The sequence below is a fragment of the Meleagris gallopavo genome, chromosome 3 (assembly GCF_905368555.1).
Source record: "Meleagris gallopavo chromosome 3, MGAL_WU_HG_1.1, whole genome shotgun sequence".
NCBI lineage: Eukaryota > Metazoa > Chordata > Aves > Galliformes > Phasianidae > Meleagris > Meleagris gallopavo.
The window spans coordinates 24,133,898-24,151,469 of record NC_139406.1 but is presented as its reverse complement, the minus strand read 5'-3'; the positions used below and the strand labels follow the sequence as shown (position 1 = coordinate 24,151,469).

Genomic DNA, 17,572 nt, shown 5'->3' with positions numbered 1-17,572 from the left:
AAAGAACCTATTTGGTGGGCTAGAGTGCCCATAGGCTAGAGTGCTGGATGGAAAGGGAGCCCATGAGAATTGATTGACTCTCAAACACCACTTCTTCCAAGTTCAAAATCAACGCATCCCTAAGAGTAAGAAATCAAGGAAAGGTGGCAGGAAATGTGTAGATGAGGAAAGAATTCATGGATAAGATAAAAGAAAAGAAGAAAGTGCATGAAATGTGGAAAAAGGGCCTGTCGACTTGGGAAGAATATAGGAAGGGCCTGTAGGGATGCAATGGAAAAGGCTAAAGCCCACTTAGAATTTAATTTGGCAAAGAAGGTAAAGGATAACAAAAAAGGCTTTTTAAAGTATGTCAATAGTAAAAAGAAAACAAGGAAAAATGTGAGTCTCCTACTAATCACAGAATCACCAAGGTGGAAAAGACCTACAAGACCATCCGGTCCAACTACCTATCTATCACCAATAGTTCTCACTAAACCATGTCCCTTAACACAATGTCTAAATGTTCCTTAACACCTCCAGGGTCAGTGACTCCACCACCTCCTTGGGTAGCCCATTCCAACGCCTGACCACTCTTTCAGAGAAGTAGTATTTTTTATGTCCAGTGTGAATGTTGCCTGGTGCAACTTGAGGCCATTCCCTGTCGTCCTGGAGAGTCACAAAGAGAGGGACCTGATGAGGTTCAACAAAAGCAAGTGTAGAGTCCTGCAACCAGGGAGAAATAACCCCATGCATCAGTACAGGGGCTTAGAAGAGCTGGAGAAGAGCTCTGCAGAGAAGGACTTGGGTGTCCTGGTACATAACAGATTGCCATGAGCCAGCAATTTGCAACTGTGGCCAAGAAGGCCAATCCCATATTGGGATGCATTAAAAAGAGTGTGGCCAGCAGGTTGACGGAGGTGATCCTCTCCTTTTATTTCTCCCTGCTGAGGCCACATCTGGAATACTGTATCCAGTTCTAGGCTCCTCCAGTTCAAAAAAGACAGAGATCTTCTAGAAAGAGTCCAGAGAAGGGCCACAACGATGATAAAAGGCCTGGAGCATCTCCCATATTAGGAAAGGCTGATAGACCTGGGACTGTTCAGTCTGGAGAAGACTCAGAGGAGATCTGATCAATGTTTATAAATATCTAAAGCGTGGGAGGCACTGGACAAGGTCGGACTCTTAGTGTTGAGTAGTGACAGGACAAAGAACAATGGCCAAAAACTGGAACATAGGAAGTTCCACACAAATACGTGGAAGAACTTCTCTATGGTGCATATAACAGAGAAGAGGAACAGGCTGCCCAGAGAGGTTGTGGAATCTCCTTCTGAGGACATATTCAAAACCCATCTGAACTCCTACCTGTGTGACCTACTGTAGGGTAACTGCTTTTGTAGAGGGTTAGACTCAAGGATCTCTAGAGGTTCCTTCCAACCCCTACAATTCTGTGTTGTGCCAAACACTGTTTTTGTGCTAGGTGATGTCTAGCATAGAAGATAATACCTTAGTTACATCACTACTCTTAATGTGAATTCAATAAAGCCACGTTTTCCTTCCTAAACTTGTCCCAAGATTTGATCATTGTCTTGTGCATAGTAAGCATTCATACAACTTCAAAAACATTAGTTTCTGGTCCTGATGAAGGTCCTGATGAAGCTGAATACAGAACATTAGTCTTTGCTGTGCCTTCTTCATCACAGTAGCTATGAAAAGAATGTCCCTCCTTCTCCATCTCTGAATTCATATTTAGTTCGTTAACTATACACGAGATCTCTCTTATTTTTGTAGGGTTACAAAACTTCAATATTCCTGAGATCCCAAGTTGTGTACAGGGCCAGGCAGACTTAGGTCTACCCACTGACTCAAGCAGTCTGGAATGCACACAGGCTATGAGCATATATAATATGAGTAACTACCAAAAATACATGCAACACTGAACATTTTCTCATATTTATACTTAGTACAAGGCATTCCTTCTTAGTACAAGGTCTGGCAACCAAAGACAGTAACTATCAATCAAAATTAATCAAACTGATTGACCCTCTGACTAGTAAGTTCAATAGAAATTAATTACATAAAACAAACCCAAGGAATTCAGTGAATATTTTGATGTAAATAATTTTATTTTCCAATTTATTATGTATTTTTACTTTGTTAGTGGATTCTGAAAAAGATCATACACTTGTGCATGCCCAATATTCACACTGTACCCTTTCATGGCTCTGTCTTTGGAAATGCTTTTCAATTATAGTGCTTTTGTGCATAGTAGATCAGATATAAAGATAGATGACTGACAGCAGGGGAAGAGGAGGAAGTATTTCACAATGCTTCTGTCCTTCAAATGAAAATGCTGAAGCTGTAACCAACTAACTATAATAAATGAGTACCTGACAAAAAGAAATGAGCTGTGAAAGTGAAAAAGCTACCCTAGGATGAATATTTCAGAACTCCTTCGTCACAGTAACCCTCTGTAGGTAGTGTGTAATTCTTGCTAAAAATACTATCCAGTAGATGCTGAATGTTTTTATATAGTACATAGAGGTGCAGTTAAATTACAGAGACATTATTACTTAAGAAAAAAGAAAGCTTGAGTTCTTTCAAAAGAAAATTTTCTCAATAGTAACATATGACTTGAAAGTATAAAATTAAACTAGCTTAGGGAATGTAATTGGAAAAAAACCTTAAACTCCTAAATCTCTAATATCTTTGTTTAGCTCTTTTTCTAGAGAGAAGTCTTCCACTTTGTATGTCATATTAGACAGAATTTTCTCACAAACTTTCATGACAGAAGACAGGATAAAACTTTTATCCCATTCTGTCACTCTCCTAGGACTAAGACTTTTTCAAAAGCAAGCAGTGTCTGCAAGGCTGTGTGTTTATCACAGAGCTATAGCTGAAATTAGCACCACTTTACATCTTGCTTTATGAACTCTTTTACTCCACAGGCACAAGAGCTTCTCTTCAGCATAGCCAAATTGATACAATTCATGAAACTGAATTAGCAACAGGCATCACATGCTTTATATTTCAGTCTTTCTTGAAGTCTCAATTTAGTTCAAATTAATTGTCTCCTTCACTAATTATCTCCAATGGGAAATCCATTTGATTTCAAGTAATGGACTTCGTCTTTGTCAACATGTTCTTATTGGATTGTCCTCTCTCAGGCTCAGTGAAAAATCTTACTAAGATGCTAAAACTTCTCCATGAAGATGTGTAGTGACAGTAAGAATACAAGCTTAAGGCACACCAGGCAGTTTCACAAAAAATGACCTCCAGAAATGATATGCAGCTTTTCAGTCTTGAGCTCAGACATCATGAGTGTATGCTAAGCACGCTTGGCAGTCTACAGTCTACTTCATCACACTCTCAAAAACTGTATTTTTATTTACTTTTTACTTACTTCATCAGGAGGTTTTGTGAGAAAACATTTCCAAAACACGTAACAGCAATGAAATTCACAAGTCTGGCTAGTGGGGACTGCAAGTCTGAGAGCTTTAGTACTAAGGGTATTACTGTGAAGTATTTCTCATGAGCTCTCGGTAGCTCACCAAGTTGCAGAAATTTGGAATGCTATCAAAGCCTTCTTGCAGCAGACTTGAGCACTGGCTCAACTTGAGCTGCTGGCATTAATTACTCTGGTGCTTGAAGTGTGACAGTTCACATGTTCAATACATTCTGAACCAGCACGATAAAATGTTTACTCTGATGTTGGCTCACTTATCCAGAAGGATGAAGAAAGATCAGCACACTTCAAACAGATATCTCTACTGAAAACCCTCAGACCAACCAAAGAGATCAGATAATCTTCTCACTCCTATGGGAACTTTCTTCAGATTTGAAGCAGTCTATCATACGATAATGAGGGAAAGCTGAACAGGTATGCCCTGCCTCTCTTTCACTACGCAGAGCCTTATGTTTTCTTCACATCTCCTGTACTGCAAACAGTTTCAAGAGGAGAAAAGATAGTTAATATAGAAATCAAGCAATTAGGGCTAAAAACCCTCAACCCTCTTTAGAGTTACGGAATATATTAAAGTGTTTGTAGTGGAACTGAGTGGGCATACAAACACTGGATGCTTGTGTTTCTCATTTTCCTTGGGTAAATGAAACATCGGTCACCATGACCTCAAGTGGTGCTAGAGAATTGTCACAATCAGTTTTTCTGTCATGCTGAGACAAGTCGTATTTTCTGCAGAGACAGACTAAATCAGTTTTACAGAGTAACCATTCAAAAAGGAATGCCTACACTTCTCAATAGTCAGCAAAGCAACAGCAGAGGTAGATGGTGGCTCCAGCTGACACCTGCTGCCTCCTGCTGCATTGTGATTCATTCTAAGGAAAAGAGTTTCAGGCCAATGCGCCAAAACAGACGAGGCACAACTGTTCAGCCTCCCATGTAATGACCACACTGTGCCATGCTCTACACTAACACAATTCCACACTGCCTTGGAAATTCCTTGCAAAAAGGACTGCACCACCGCGCCATTCAGTTTTGCATCTTACTATGGAGGAGGCTCATAACAGTCAGTGGGACTTGGAGTCTGTTCATATCCAGGCAGCAGGCCACCAAGTTTCAGATCATATTTTATTATGGGTTCCTGAAAACCTAACTGCCAAGCTTAACTCTCGCTCCTACACAAATGAAAACTGTTCCATAATGGAAAAAAACCCAAACCACCATGTAATCTAAATCCTTTCACAAAACAGTTTCACTTTCTCTAGAACATTCACATCCACACTGGGTAAAACTGTGACAGAATGGAATGTAAATTAACACCACCTAAACCACACAAATGTGAGCAGATGAAATTTTCACATTAGGCATCAGTGAACAGCAGGCATTCAACCTGGAGTGAATAAAAACCACAAAAAGCTGAGAAAATAGTCAGTCATTCAAAACACACTTGAGATATTTATTCACTGTGGTCCTAATTGAAGGCTGGGGAAACCATAAACAATTGGAGCAGGAGCTGATATTTTTGTTATCATCACTGAACTTCAGAGTATCATGAGATGAAAGCAAAGGTAGTGAGATATATTAATTTGAAATGTATATGTAGAATTTTTATCAACAGTATATTAGTAAATTACAGGAAGAATATACTGCTGTCAAAGAAACATGTAAATGGTATAACTTCCTTTTTTTCCCTAGAACTAACACAAAGAAATATTCAAGAAAATAAAAGATCTTAATTGAAGAACAGGAACTAAACTTTGTTTAGGTCCTGAATTATCAAACTTTTATAATGAGGACCAATATTTTTAATTTGTATCCAAACATGAAGTCCCATTGAGAGTAACATGAGTTTTATTGTTTACTCAGGTATTGCTTAAATAACACTTAGAAGATGGGGTTTCATCATTACTTTTTGGTTCTTTAATCCAAAATCATTAGGAGTTCTTCCTGCATTGGAAGGCAGATTTAGTCAGAATAATCCCATTTGTTTCACCAGATAAAATGATGGAGGAAGAAGGCATCCTGCCTAAAGCTGTTATATATTTTCTATGCATAAGAAAGTAAAAAGACTCAAAAAAAGTATGATGTGCTACTTTTCAGATCAAAGCAGAATACAAAAGGTATCACCTAACAGCCATTTAAAAATAAAATTTCTGGTTGATATTTTGATAAAACTTGAGCAAAGAATGAATTTTCAGAGCTATGTAAAACACGCAACAAGAAAGCAAAACTTTAGTCAGAAATGCTGAAAACGCATTGAACTTCAGTGCCATTTGACTACCAGTGCTATAATTAATACAGTACGACCTTGTATGAACATTATAAATTTGTTCATGGATATGTAAAATGGGAGTGATTGCAGCATTATGAAAAAGTGGGGTGCTTAAGGATCTGACACCGCTACACATTTCATTCTATTCGTAATTCTCACTTATCTTCTGAATAAAAATACTACAGCAGTAATCAGAGGACACTGAGCTATTCAAAACTAAAATCACCCTCTACCCCAAGTTCTATCATTAGGTTTTTATTTCAGCTACATTTCTGAATCATCACAGCTTTTTGTAAGGCACAATCCTTCTCATATCCTGCATAAATTTGCCTCCTAAACTTTACATGAAAGCGTGATCCTGTCATTGTAATCTCTCCAATTGGCTTGTGACTTTTTTCTAGACTGGGTCTTTCTGCTTCTGGAAAAAGTGAAACATTTGATTGATTCTTTATTCATTTTCTCTGATTTTTCCAGTTTTGGTTTGTGCTTGGAAGATCAGGAATATGGCAGTGAATATTTATTCATGAGTTAGTAAAAGTTTTAGGCTTTTTAAAAATAAATATTTTGCGTATCTCATGTCCATGAAAGCAGCCTGTGTCTAAGTTTTGAATTGAGATGCCTGAAATTAGACACTCAAAATAGTTAAATATCGACATCATCAAAACTGCAAATGATTTTAAGAGCTGATGAGTCAGTGATTGTCTAAGATACTCAAAACCTCTAAAAACAGACTTTTTTTTTTGAGAGCCTACTCACTGATTAAAATACTTGCTGTAAAGTAAATGCAGCTTAGAATTTACTCCTTCCTACTTCTTCCAAAGACAGGAAACAGAAGTTCAGCTTCTTCTCCCTGCAGTGAACTATGTTTCAGTATGATATTCACTGAAGTATTATCAAGCATATTAAAGTTATTCAAAGTTCTCTGTGTACTAGAACTACAGAATGCTGATTTACTATATTTTAAAGTAAGCTGTGCAATTAAATTTGTTGTTTATTTTTACTTCTATTTCAGGATATAAATATGACATTTGGCTTTATCCTAGAAAGAAAGAGATTTAGAAGTTGTGAACAAGGTACTTTCATTTATATTACAAGTATTTATTGAATTGGAAATTATCTAGTAGCCAATCATACAATATATCACAAGAATCATTCTTGGTCTTCTCAAAATACTGGAAAGCTGACATCAGTGCCTCAATTCCTCTTCAGCTTGTTATCACAGTGCATTCCTGGGACCCAGGAGCATAAATTATGCAAGTTTAATAAGAATTTTGGTTTTAGTGAAAAGGAATTGAATTGCACTGAACCAGACATGAGAGACTCCAAAGCTAATTTTTTCCTTGACTTCTTGGCAAGGTTTATGTCTGCAGTTACTTCCAAGCCCAGGTCCTGGAGAAACTCCCAAGTCAAGAAGAAATGTCAAGAGAATATATGTTTGCTGAACAACAGATGCACCAATATAACTGCAGAGTTTGGGAACCTTCTTACTATTTTCAACACCCTAACAGTGGCCCAATGAGGTTTAACACATGGTATATAGTCATGCAGACTATGTAAAATACACGTTTCACAACAGTACATGAGTAGAATGTGGCTAATTAGCATAAAAACTACTGATCTGATGATGCTTGAAAGTTAATTATGCTAGCTTTGTATTAAAAAGACAAGAACAGAGGTGCTTATACTTTTCTCAAGGCCAAGAGAGGACTTCAAAATCTTAAAGGAGGAGAATTTGAGAGTGTGGATTTGCACAGATCCCTCTCTAAAAGTGTGTAATGCTGTCTCAGTATGCTTCTGAGTAACTGCCACTCTTCTATGTCTCTTCTCCAGAACTGCCTATGGTAAAAGCCCCTCCCTTGGACAGGCTGTTAATAAGAGTTTTGACCATTATAACCTAACCCTAGATTTTAACAAGCTTCTGAATGGAAGACAGACTTTCTATTATCTGATTCCAAGACTGCAAGTTTGAGAGTGAGCTCTAGACAATGCAAGGGAGAAGCAGAAATGGGTTGCTAAGTTCAACATCTCTTTATTTATAACAGCATATAACGATGAAAAAACTCTGCCTGCTGTTCGTGAGAGAAGAATAAAAAAAGAAATTAGCTACAAAGGTCCTGGTCCTACTACAATAAGTTCATTTCATTTATGCCCAATTGAAGATACTCAGAACTTGAAATTGTCAGTAAAGACAGAAACATGTTTTAGCTTCATCAATCAGTCCTCTTACATATTTATACAAATGTACATACATATGCGTATATATGTACCAGTTTAGTATCCTAAGAAGTTTCATATGTACATCAAAGCAAGTTTCTGCACACACATATATATACTTTTTTTTAGAAACTAAACATATGGCAAATAATACTATCTATTTTATGCTGCTCACACATTTTCTTTTGTCAGTATACAGCAGAATGTCATTTTCAAAGGAGATTACAGAAGTTGCTAAGAATATGAACTAACAGTCTTCAGATGCTTAGAAGAGAGCTGGAAAAGAAATAAGGCTGAGGGATAAATGCATTAGCTGCAAATGTTTGTGAAACAGATCATTCATCTGCAGAGCAGTTAGAAACATTTGCTTTCAGGTTTCACAGTTAAAACAAATTGTTGTGAAAAGGTAATTTGTTCTTTCCAAAAATTGACCTATCCAGAAAATACTACTGGGTCTGTTGCATTCAATCCATGTTTTAAAAACACCTTGCCCCTTTGCTTTTCTATTCTAAGCGCTTGCTATGTCTGTTTCCATTTGAAAGAAATAATTCTTGGTATTTTGTGAAAGATCTGACAAGTATGAAAGTCTGAAACAGCAAAATGTGAAAGGGATGGAGCTCTACAAAGAAAAAGTACTTGAGTTATTCTCTCCTACACAGTTTCAAATCCAATACTGTAAAGGGAGATCTATATTTTAATATATTAATTTTCATATGATTAAAAATTACATAGTACATGGAAGAAAGAAAAGGGCAGAATTTTATGATTTTGAATCTTAAAATACAGATTTAGAACATTAAAGCAATACTTCCTTAAATTCTTTGAAGTCCTCAGGTGACATTCTATTACCTTAAACTTATGTCAAATTCATGGAAAAAAACCCACAGCCTCTCCAGATTCCAAACTGTACATCAGGAAAAAGACTTTTGAAAAGATATTGCCAGAAATTTTTTTGGATGGTCTTTGCACAGAGATATAGTTTTGTAATATGTAAGCTTGACAGATCAGGTCAAAAGAACATTGTGCAAAATGCCTCCTGTTGATCATTAAATTTCAGAGTAGGGACACTATAAGCCCTCCTATAAACGAATAGGACTCAAAATTCAGCTTTCACTAGACTTTCCCTGGGAAGACTACATGAACCAGAAGGTACAAAATAAACACACAGTATTTCACAAGTGCAAATAAATCAGTCACAGCTGAACCCGAAAGGAAAAAAGCCAAACATTCACAGAGCTTACTGAAGTAATGTCCTGATACCTCAGTGGAGCGGCAAGTAAATTGGATGATTACTCCAATATGTCACATTGAGGCCCAGAAGTTTCTGAATTATGAATATTAAGAACCAATTTATAATTGACAGAAATAAAAAGTATTTAAAAATCTGAATTATCTAAACAATTTCAAATATTTAATTTATATGAAACTAACTAGCACAATAATGTATTATTTTCTTTTTAAAGCATGAAAGTGCACTACCGTGTAGTTTGTAAATAACCTCTTTCAAGAAAGAAGAATACAACAGGAATAGAACATCTGATTTTGCTGCTATCTTTCATGTGATTTCATACAGATTTCAGCTGGGTTGCTGTTTTACTGAAATTGCAGTAGTTGTCCCACTCAGCATTTTAAAAAATGTATTAAGAACTTCTTTATGAATTGTCAAGAGTAAGGTAGGAGTACTAAACTCATAGTTAATAAGCAACTATGTAATTGAAAAAGATAAAAAAAATCTCATCAAGAAATTGAGAAACAGGAAGATAGCAGAAATAAAAATAATCATATAATGCATATATAAAAGATCTTACTATTCCTATATAATAGCCAATGGGCACTCCAAGTAGGAAGGATTATATTATAGCACCTCTCAGATACTCCTTAAAGTTTTAACAGTGGATGCATCAGAAAAACAAAGGCACTGAAGATTTGGAAAAAAAAAAAAAAAAAAGCCTCCTAGCATATCTGGTGGCATTAAACCTTATGTAATGCTGCCTGATGTCTCTAAAATCTGTCAACATTACTGATTTAGAAACATTTGTCAAATAGCTTTCCTATGCTACTGAGCACTACCACTGAAAATCTGGGTGCAGCTGCTATGAATCAACATTCCCTTGCAAACCAGCTCAAAAAGAAGGAGAAAAAGAAAGCAGTAGAGGACAACCAAACAGGAGTCTGAAAAATAGTTATCCCATGGAAGATAGCAATGGAGTTTACCAGATAAGCACTGCAGTGTCTTTGCCAGTACATTTTATCTTCTTGCTTCATAATATCTCCCCAAAATGTGAGATCTTGAAATGGAAATCTGAAGCTTGTATCTAGTCATAAGGGGAAAGTGTGAAAACTGTTTCAAGCTTATTGGAGGTGGCAGGTATTTAAGGAATGTTAGTTAGCATACTAGCAGCACAGAGGTGCATTGCTCTCATCAGCTGCAGTAAAACTCAGCTTTCTAATCTTTTCTTTCTGTCATTCACTGTTTTCTTCAACCCCAATATTTTATATGAATACAAAAACAAAAAACAAACAACAACAACAAAAAAACAAACACACAAAAGCAACCATTCAGCTCCTTAAACGTCAGCTAATACTTTTGTTCCTTGTACTGTCTCAAATTTTACATTTTCTTCAGAGGGAGAGGTTTCCTGTAGAGACTGAGGAGATAAGCAAGAAAATTTCTGCTAATGAAGCAAAAGTAAATTCAGCCCTTTCCAAATGTTCTGGCTTTGCTAAAGAGCATCCACATGGACTAAGTGGGATGAAGTTATCTGAAGATGGACAAAGGCCAAATAAATACCGCAGTTAGATATAGAGGAGAGAAAGATGCACCAGGGAAATAAGAAGGGCTTGAGATCAGAAAGTTACTAAAAAGTCTTCTTCAAGGGCCCAGGGTTACAAGGAAAGAAGACAAACCAGCTCAGGACAAGCAGTTGAATTATTGCAGCTATCTGGAAAGGATTCAAGAGGTATAATATGCACAATCTTTTGCAGGCAGATATGAGCTTATTTTGCAAGAGCTGATCAGAAGCCATTCTGCTATGACAGAGTACTATCAAGCACTTGGCAGTAAGCCTTGCTGCAAAGCAGTGTGTATTGTATCAGACAACGTACCATTCTCATGTGGCCACAAGTCCTCAGGCTGACCCAGAGTGGGCTACAGTAAGCTCACATCAGTTTGCAAATGGGCGTGCACATATTCACAAAAAGAAAGAAAGAAAGAAAGAAAGATTTCAAGACCAATGTGACACGAATCCATCAACTAAGAGGTGGGAACTACTGAGGTCTGCAGGGTCAGGGATGGGAAAAGAAGCTGGAGTAAGTTAACAGGAAGATATCTGTGGTGTAAGGAAACCAACACTGAATATGCATGTTCAGAGAAGAGTAACCTGCAAAGGCCCAAATTTATAATAGGCATTTTTTCAGAGGCTGCTATTTAACTGAGGCTAAACATAGGAAGCGTGAAAAGTACTAAATGGTATAAGTCCTTATGGAATAACCAATGTAATTCTACCAGTATTTTTTTAGGGGTTTGAATGTAATGCAACAGAAATATACCACAAAACTCTTTTCATAATATTTCCAAATCAGTAAAACTCAGCTGTAATTACCTAGCTCCAACCACATAACCTAGTGTAGATGATATACACATATACATACCTATATTTAAGTTCAATACAAGTATATTTACAATAAATTATTACCTTCTATATTTAAGTGCCTACCGATTACATATAAAAATCAATAATTATTATTATTTTTCCCTTAAACCTTCCGTATTTCCCTTCTGAAGAGAAGACAGTTCATTTGATGAAAAAAACACAAGGTGAAAAAGGTGCTTGCTACACATAAAAAAACACTGCAATTTTATTTGCCTCCTAAGAAAATAATCAGATAATGTTTTTTGATTTACCTCTATCCAATGGATTTCTGTTTTGGATGAAACACAGAACACATGCCGTATCATCAATAAATACTATTCACCTAAAAATTTTCCTGTGAAGTACCTAAAGCTATTACTTCATTAATCTTCGTAACAAGCGTCTAAGACATTACAGAAACTCCAGTATAAAAACAGAAAAACAAAATCATCACTTGAAGAACTTGCCTAATAAATTAAAATACACCACCACACTGATAAGGATTGGAATTCAGAGATGTAGTCCTTTCGCAAGGGTTTGTCAGAAATGAAACTCTTCTTACTCATCCTATTTTTATTCTTACACCTATGGTGATGTTTAAGAACAGATTTATCATGTTGCACTTATTTATATGAATGCAACTTGGTACTGCATATATATATTTGGTACACATAACATATACTTAATGATCTCTTTAGGTACATGAGTTGCACAATTTTTATCTGATTGGTCTCCAGTTCCACCATGGTTTTCATCTTCACAGAGCAGAAAAAATCTATTTGATATATTTATTATAACTTTACCAATGGCATTGGGAACCCTCAAGGCATGTTACTTTTTCTAAGCATCTTCACTGCTTTTTGCATTAAGTACATTGGGTGTAATAGTGAGAACATACTGACTTCACTTAGGGAACAGTGAGAGAATGGGAAAAATCTAGAAGGAAAAAAACATCTGCAATATACAAGCTTTGATGAAAAGACTGGTCAAAGCCATTAAGAAAAGTGGCAAACTTCTAGGGATTGCTTCTGAATGGCCTGAAGCTTGTTTTCTAATTAATTTCTGACTTGACAGTTTATAGCACTGAAAGTCATCTTCTTTGCTGACACAGAAATTATTTATTTTATAGATGTCTAAGAACGAGAAATAGCAATTCAAGCCAAAGCAAGATGACTCAGCCAAAGCAAATGTTTGGCTGTACTTACCTTAGGCACCCAGTGGCATTGCGCAGCACCTGTGATGAATGAAGTTGTATTTTATGATCATCCTGGAGCGGAGAGTTTTCCCATCCAGAGTGAGGAATGATCACTGCATTGGTCAACACTGCGAGGGCATCCTGGATGATTGGCATTTTCAGTGCATCACAGGAAGAGAGATTCCAGAGAACTCCTACAAAAAGAAAATGACTCATGATTAACAATTTTGGAAAAAGACACTGAATAGTTATAATAAAAAAAAAAAGATTAAATTAAATCACATGATTATTGCTTCTATGGAAGCTGTTCTTGGCACCAGAAAATAAATAAATAAATAAAGACAACTTGTAAATGGAGCTGAACGATACCTGAACGCCTCCCCAGTGGGAATAAAGCTTTGAATACACAAATGGTCACAGCGCCATTGGAAATTTATCTAAGCTGAGCCTCAGATCATTCCTACTTTCTCTACTGTGGTAACAATAGCCTGGCTCCACATCTAACCCTAAGGGGAAAAATTCAGTTTTGCTGTTATTGTGTTCAAGTTTTGAACCACTTGAGCCAACAAGAAATATTATCATCAACATATAGCAGAGGTTGCAAATATGAATGTTATGTTACAATACAAAAAAAAAAAAAAAGTGATGGTGGGTGGAAACTGCTGAAGATCTTACAAATGTGGGCTCCAACATTTATAAATACAAACAAGAAGCTCTACTTGCTCCGGGTTTTCTTTAGCATTCTGTGTTTTGAAGGAGAGTTATAATTAAAGGGAATCAACCTACAGTTTTTGCTTTCTCTTTAAATTTAACCTACATTTTTTGCTTTCCCTTTAAATTTAATTATGTCTATGGGAAGACTGTCTCAGTTATACAACTTCATGTTTTAATTACTTTTTACAGATCTGTATTCAAATGCAGATTTTACAAATCTGTATTCAAAAAGATAAAAAGACCTTTAAATTCTCTGTATGCTGTAAAACAGATAGAAACTAACAAACTTTAGCTGGACACACACACACAAAAAAAAAAACCACCAGAAATAAAACAGCTTATTTTTTCACTCGTTCCTTAAAGTAACAAGGAAAAGAGTCTTTGATTTTTGTTATGAATGCCTTTATGAAAAGTAATACCTTATTTAAAGAACGAAAGCATTTGTTACGATATTTATATTCAATTTTCTGTGAACCATTCTTACACGTGGTAGAGAAGTAGGATCCAAAGCTTTCCTTCTTCAAGGTCTGATTTAATATTTCAGCAAGACAATGTATCGCTTCGTTGTGAAGAAGTTCTCTTTTGGAACTGAAGTAGAATAGTTCTTTGATGGTAACAAAACAGTTGTTTAGGCTTCAGGTACTAGTCGTAAGCCATTTAAAAAAAAACAAAAAAGAAAAAAAAGAAAAAAAGAAAAAAACCCAGAAGCAGCAAACAAGTCCTTGACAGCAAAATTATTAAGAATGTGTATGTATGTAATATTTGTTATTTGGTAGGTTCCTACTTAAAAGAAGGAAAGTTAAAGAAACATAATCTTTAAGCCCTTTTGACATTCGACATTGCATACAAGAGCTTTTGCTCACTAACTGCCATAGGAACTGGCCAGCTTGAAATAAAACCCTACTCACTCAGCTAAGAGCCAGGAAGTAAGGTCCAGTTTCGCTAGCCAGAAATAAAACTTTCACAGTATCATGATGAAGGGCTCACCAGACTAGATTCCACTGTTCTGTGTTCTTCTGCAACGACTGTGAGTCACGGTAGTTTAATAAAACAGCACTGTCCACTAAGCCTGACATTGCCTTTAAGTTCCTGCACCTCATGCAGTTTTAAGCAGTAAGTTAATCTCCCACCCCATAACAATGCCTTTCATCGAATTTTAAGTCTTTGAATGCTACCAAATACATTAATGAATAAAACAATTTCATTATGACAAGTTACATTTTATTTTTGCAGTTGGTAGACTGCTACTTGCTGAGGTTGGCGTTCTAAGTGTCTCCCTGTACCATGACACTGTCTTAATTAAGAATTTACAGTTATGAAAGCGCACTGGGATTTCATTTCCCATTACTTTTGCTGAGGAGGATCTGGAATTAGATTTATGTGTGTCAAAGATAATCCATTCCCTAGACTTTTCAAGAAGCAAGAAATAAAAAGACATCACCATTTTTGACCTGTGGCATATGTCTGAACGTGGTTTTAAACACTGCATGCATTATGTTTCCTCTTAAGATCAACTCCCATTAAGCAGTTGATCATGGAGATAATTTGCCACCTTGCTCTTAAAGCCGCAAATGAATTGGGTTTCAGAGCACAATATGCAAGTCTGGAATAGTAGCCGAGGTGTCTCGACTGCCTCCTAAATCATTTGTGTGCCATCATCTGCTCCTAGGAGGGAAGGAGACTAGACTTGGCATATTAATGATTAATCATGAATAATGGGACCTATCTTGCTGAATATGGATTGGAAGAAAGTTGTTAATCCAACTCAGCCATTTAACTCAATAGTTTATCATCTGTAGACTGACCACTGGGAGGGAAGAGGAAAATAAGGAATTGGGCAAATCAGTGCAGAACATCTCTTAATCATTCATGTTCATAGTATCTTCTCTTTTCCTTGCCTTTAAGGTGGCAATGCATTGAAAGAAGGCATTCTGTCTCCCTGTCTATTTGCAAAACACTTTTATTTGTCAAATGCTAAAGGTAAAAAGTAATCACACCAGACTGATCATGTCTCTCTGTAGTTTGAAGCTTTCATCCTTACATAAAACAAATTGAAGACTAAGGAAACAGAATCATGTAGTTTCATTTTGAATTTAAACATAAGGAGTAAGCTGTACTGAAAGCATTCAGCTGGTTCAAGCTGGAAGATGGATTTGGGGTCTCAATACCAATTACCAGTCCTGCAGACATCAGATAAAGGACTCTTCAAAGAGTCTACTGGAATGCTTGCTATGGTGACCCTGCTGTACCAAGTTAAGTTTTCTGGAATTACTTATCACAGTACATGCATTGAGTAGGTTCAGCAATGTTTATTAATGCACTAGAGATAAAAAGTCTTTTCTAAAAAGGTCTTTCACAGTTGACAACAATCAAATTATTAAACTGATTAAAAAGTTTGTAACCAATATTTTCAAAGTCATCTTACAACAGTTAAAAGGTTTGAAACCCAATTACTGTCATTACTGGCCACTATGCCGTTTTTGTTTCTCTCTTTTCTCTTACGGAATAACACCAAACTTTTTTTTTTTTTTTTAATCATGCACTAATAAGGAACTCATCTTAACTTACCTGTTAGTATAATACTGTTTCAACAAGAACAGTGGATTATGGGTTCCTATTACCATTTTTTGTTATTGCTAACCTTTACAGAGACGTATGCTAGTAAAACATAAATATATACATGTACATATATGTCACCCTGGGAACTAGACAGATGTGGTTCATAAGGAAAACCACATGCAGATTTTAGTTAAAGCAATTTAAATATGTTGGTAACTAAAGTAAAAGAAAACAAGGAAAAACTCTGATTTATCTTTCACTTAGCTGAAGTTTGGATTGAAGTCAAAGTTGAAGATAAGACCAACTCTTAAAAATACCATCCAGACTAGTAGGAGGCTACTACTGCTAAGCAAACAGAACAGATTCATCATGCCTTCAGCTTAGAAACAGCATTACTTTTTTTTTGCATAAATCAAATGAATTTAAGCTACTGCAAAAGATATGACACCATGTGCAAAAATCAGAGAATCAGAGACCATGGGTAAAATCAGGAATGTCTAGACAGTTATTCAGTGTATGATTTTATGCCATCTCTAATCACTACTTTTATATATATAAAAAGCCCCTTACAATGACTTAGACTATAAGTGGAAATGAAGAAACTGAAAAAGTCAGCTTTTACTATTAGTATTACTCCTGCCACAATGACACTACATACATTATTTCTGATTGTGCTTCAGAACAAGTACATCACCAAATAAAATATGAGATAAAAAAGACTGTAAGTAAAAAAATATTACTGGGAGACAAAAGAACTTTGATTCTTCCCAATTTGGTATGTTTAAGGCAGCCTTATACTTAAGACTTTGCTTACTGAATATTCTTTGTTAAAAATAAACAAAATAAGTCCTGCAACTCACTCAGTTTTTTCTTTTCCATCTTAATTTCACAGTTTGGTCATGGTCTGATGCAGTGTATGATTTGGTAGAGCTAAGATCTCAGGTCCCAGTAAGAGCAAGCACAGCTTTTGCAGGCTGTTTGTTTATACTACTGGGAGTACCCTCATGCATATCATAAATCAGATTGAAATCTGAGAGCTAAATACCCTGCTGAGAAGCCAAGCACAAGGGATCTTTTGCTGGAGCCCTAAGGAAAAGCATCTTCTACTCCACAGCTCTCAGGTACTAGAAAAGTCACTTGCTGGCTCTTACTGCAGCTTTGTTGCTCAAGAGACCCACATAACTGTAATGCTACTTGCAGAACTGGATCAGCGCTGTGGCAGCAGGGTGTGGGCTCCATATACATTACGTCAGTTCTGCTGAGTTCAGAGCAGGGGCAGAGATGAAATCATTTATCCTACTGAAAAATGCACATCACATTACGTGCAACTGGTGTTTAAGAATCACGGCATCCACCCTACAACTGTAGGAAAACGTAACTGATGTGCATAAAAGATGTCAAACACCAACTGCTGCAGCATTTCTTAACTGGTAAATTAGATTAAAAAAAAAAAAGTCTGATTTGAACTCTGGCGCTTGAGGAATTCAAAGCATTCAAGAAAGCTCCTTTTTTAAGCACACTTAAAAAATTCAAAATTGGTGTAACAGAGA

The 17,572-nt window shown here is 36.3% G+C and overlaps 1 protein-coding gene across 7 annotated transcripts in view; it reads right to left on the bottom strand.

The window, feature by feature from the left end:
* CTNND2 (catenin delta 2) overlaps positions 1-17,572 on the bottom strand; it is a 625,555-nt gene that overhangs the window by 117,222 nt on the left and 490,761 nt on the right. For all 7 annotated transcript variants that reach the window (XM_085220451.1, XM_085220452.1, XM_085220453.1 and 4 more), the window contains one exon: positions 12,760-12,943. In XM_085220451.1, coding sequence (XP_085076577.1) covers positions 12,760-12,943 — 184 coding nt within the window. The remainder of the gene's footprint in view (positions 1-12,759; positions 12,944-17,572) is intronic.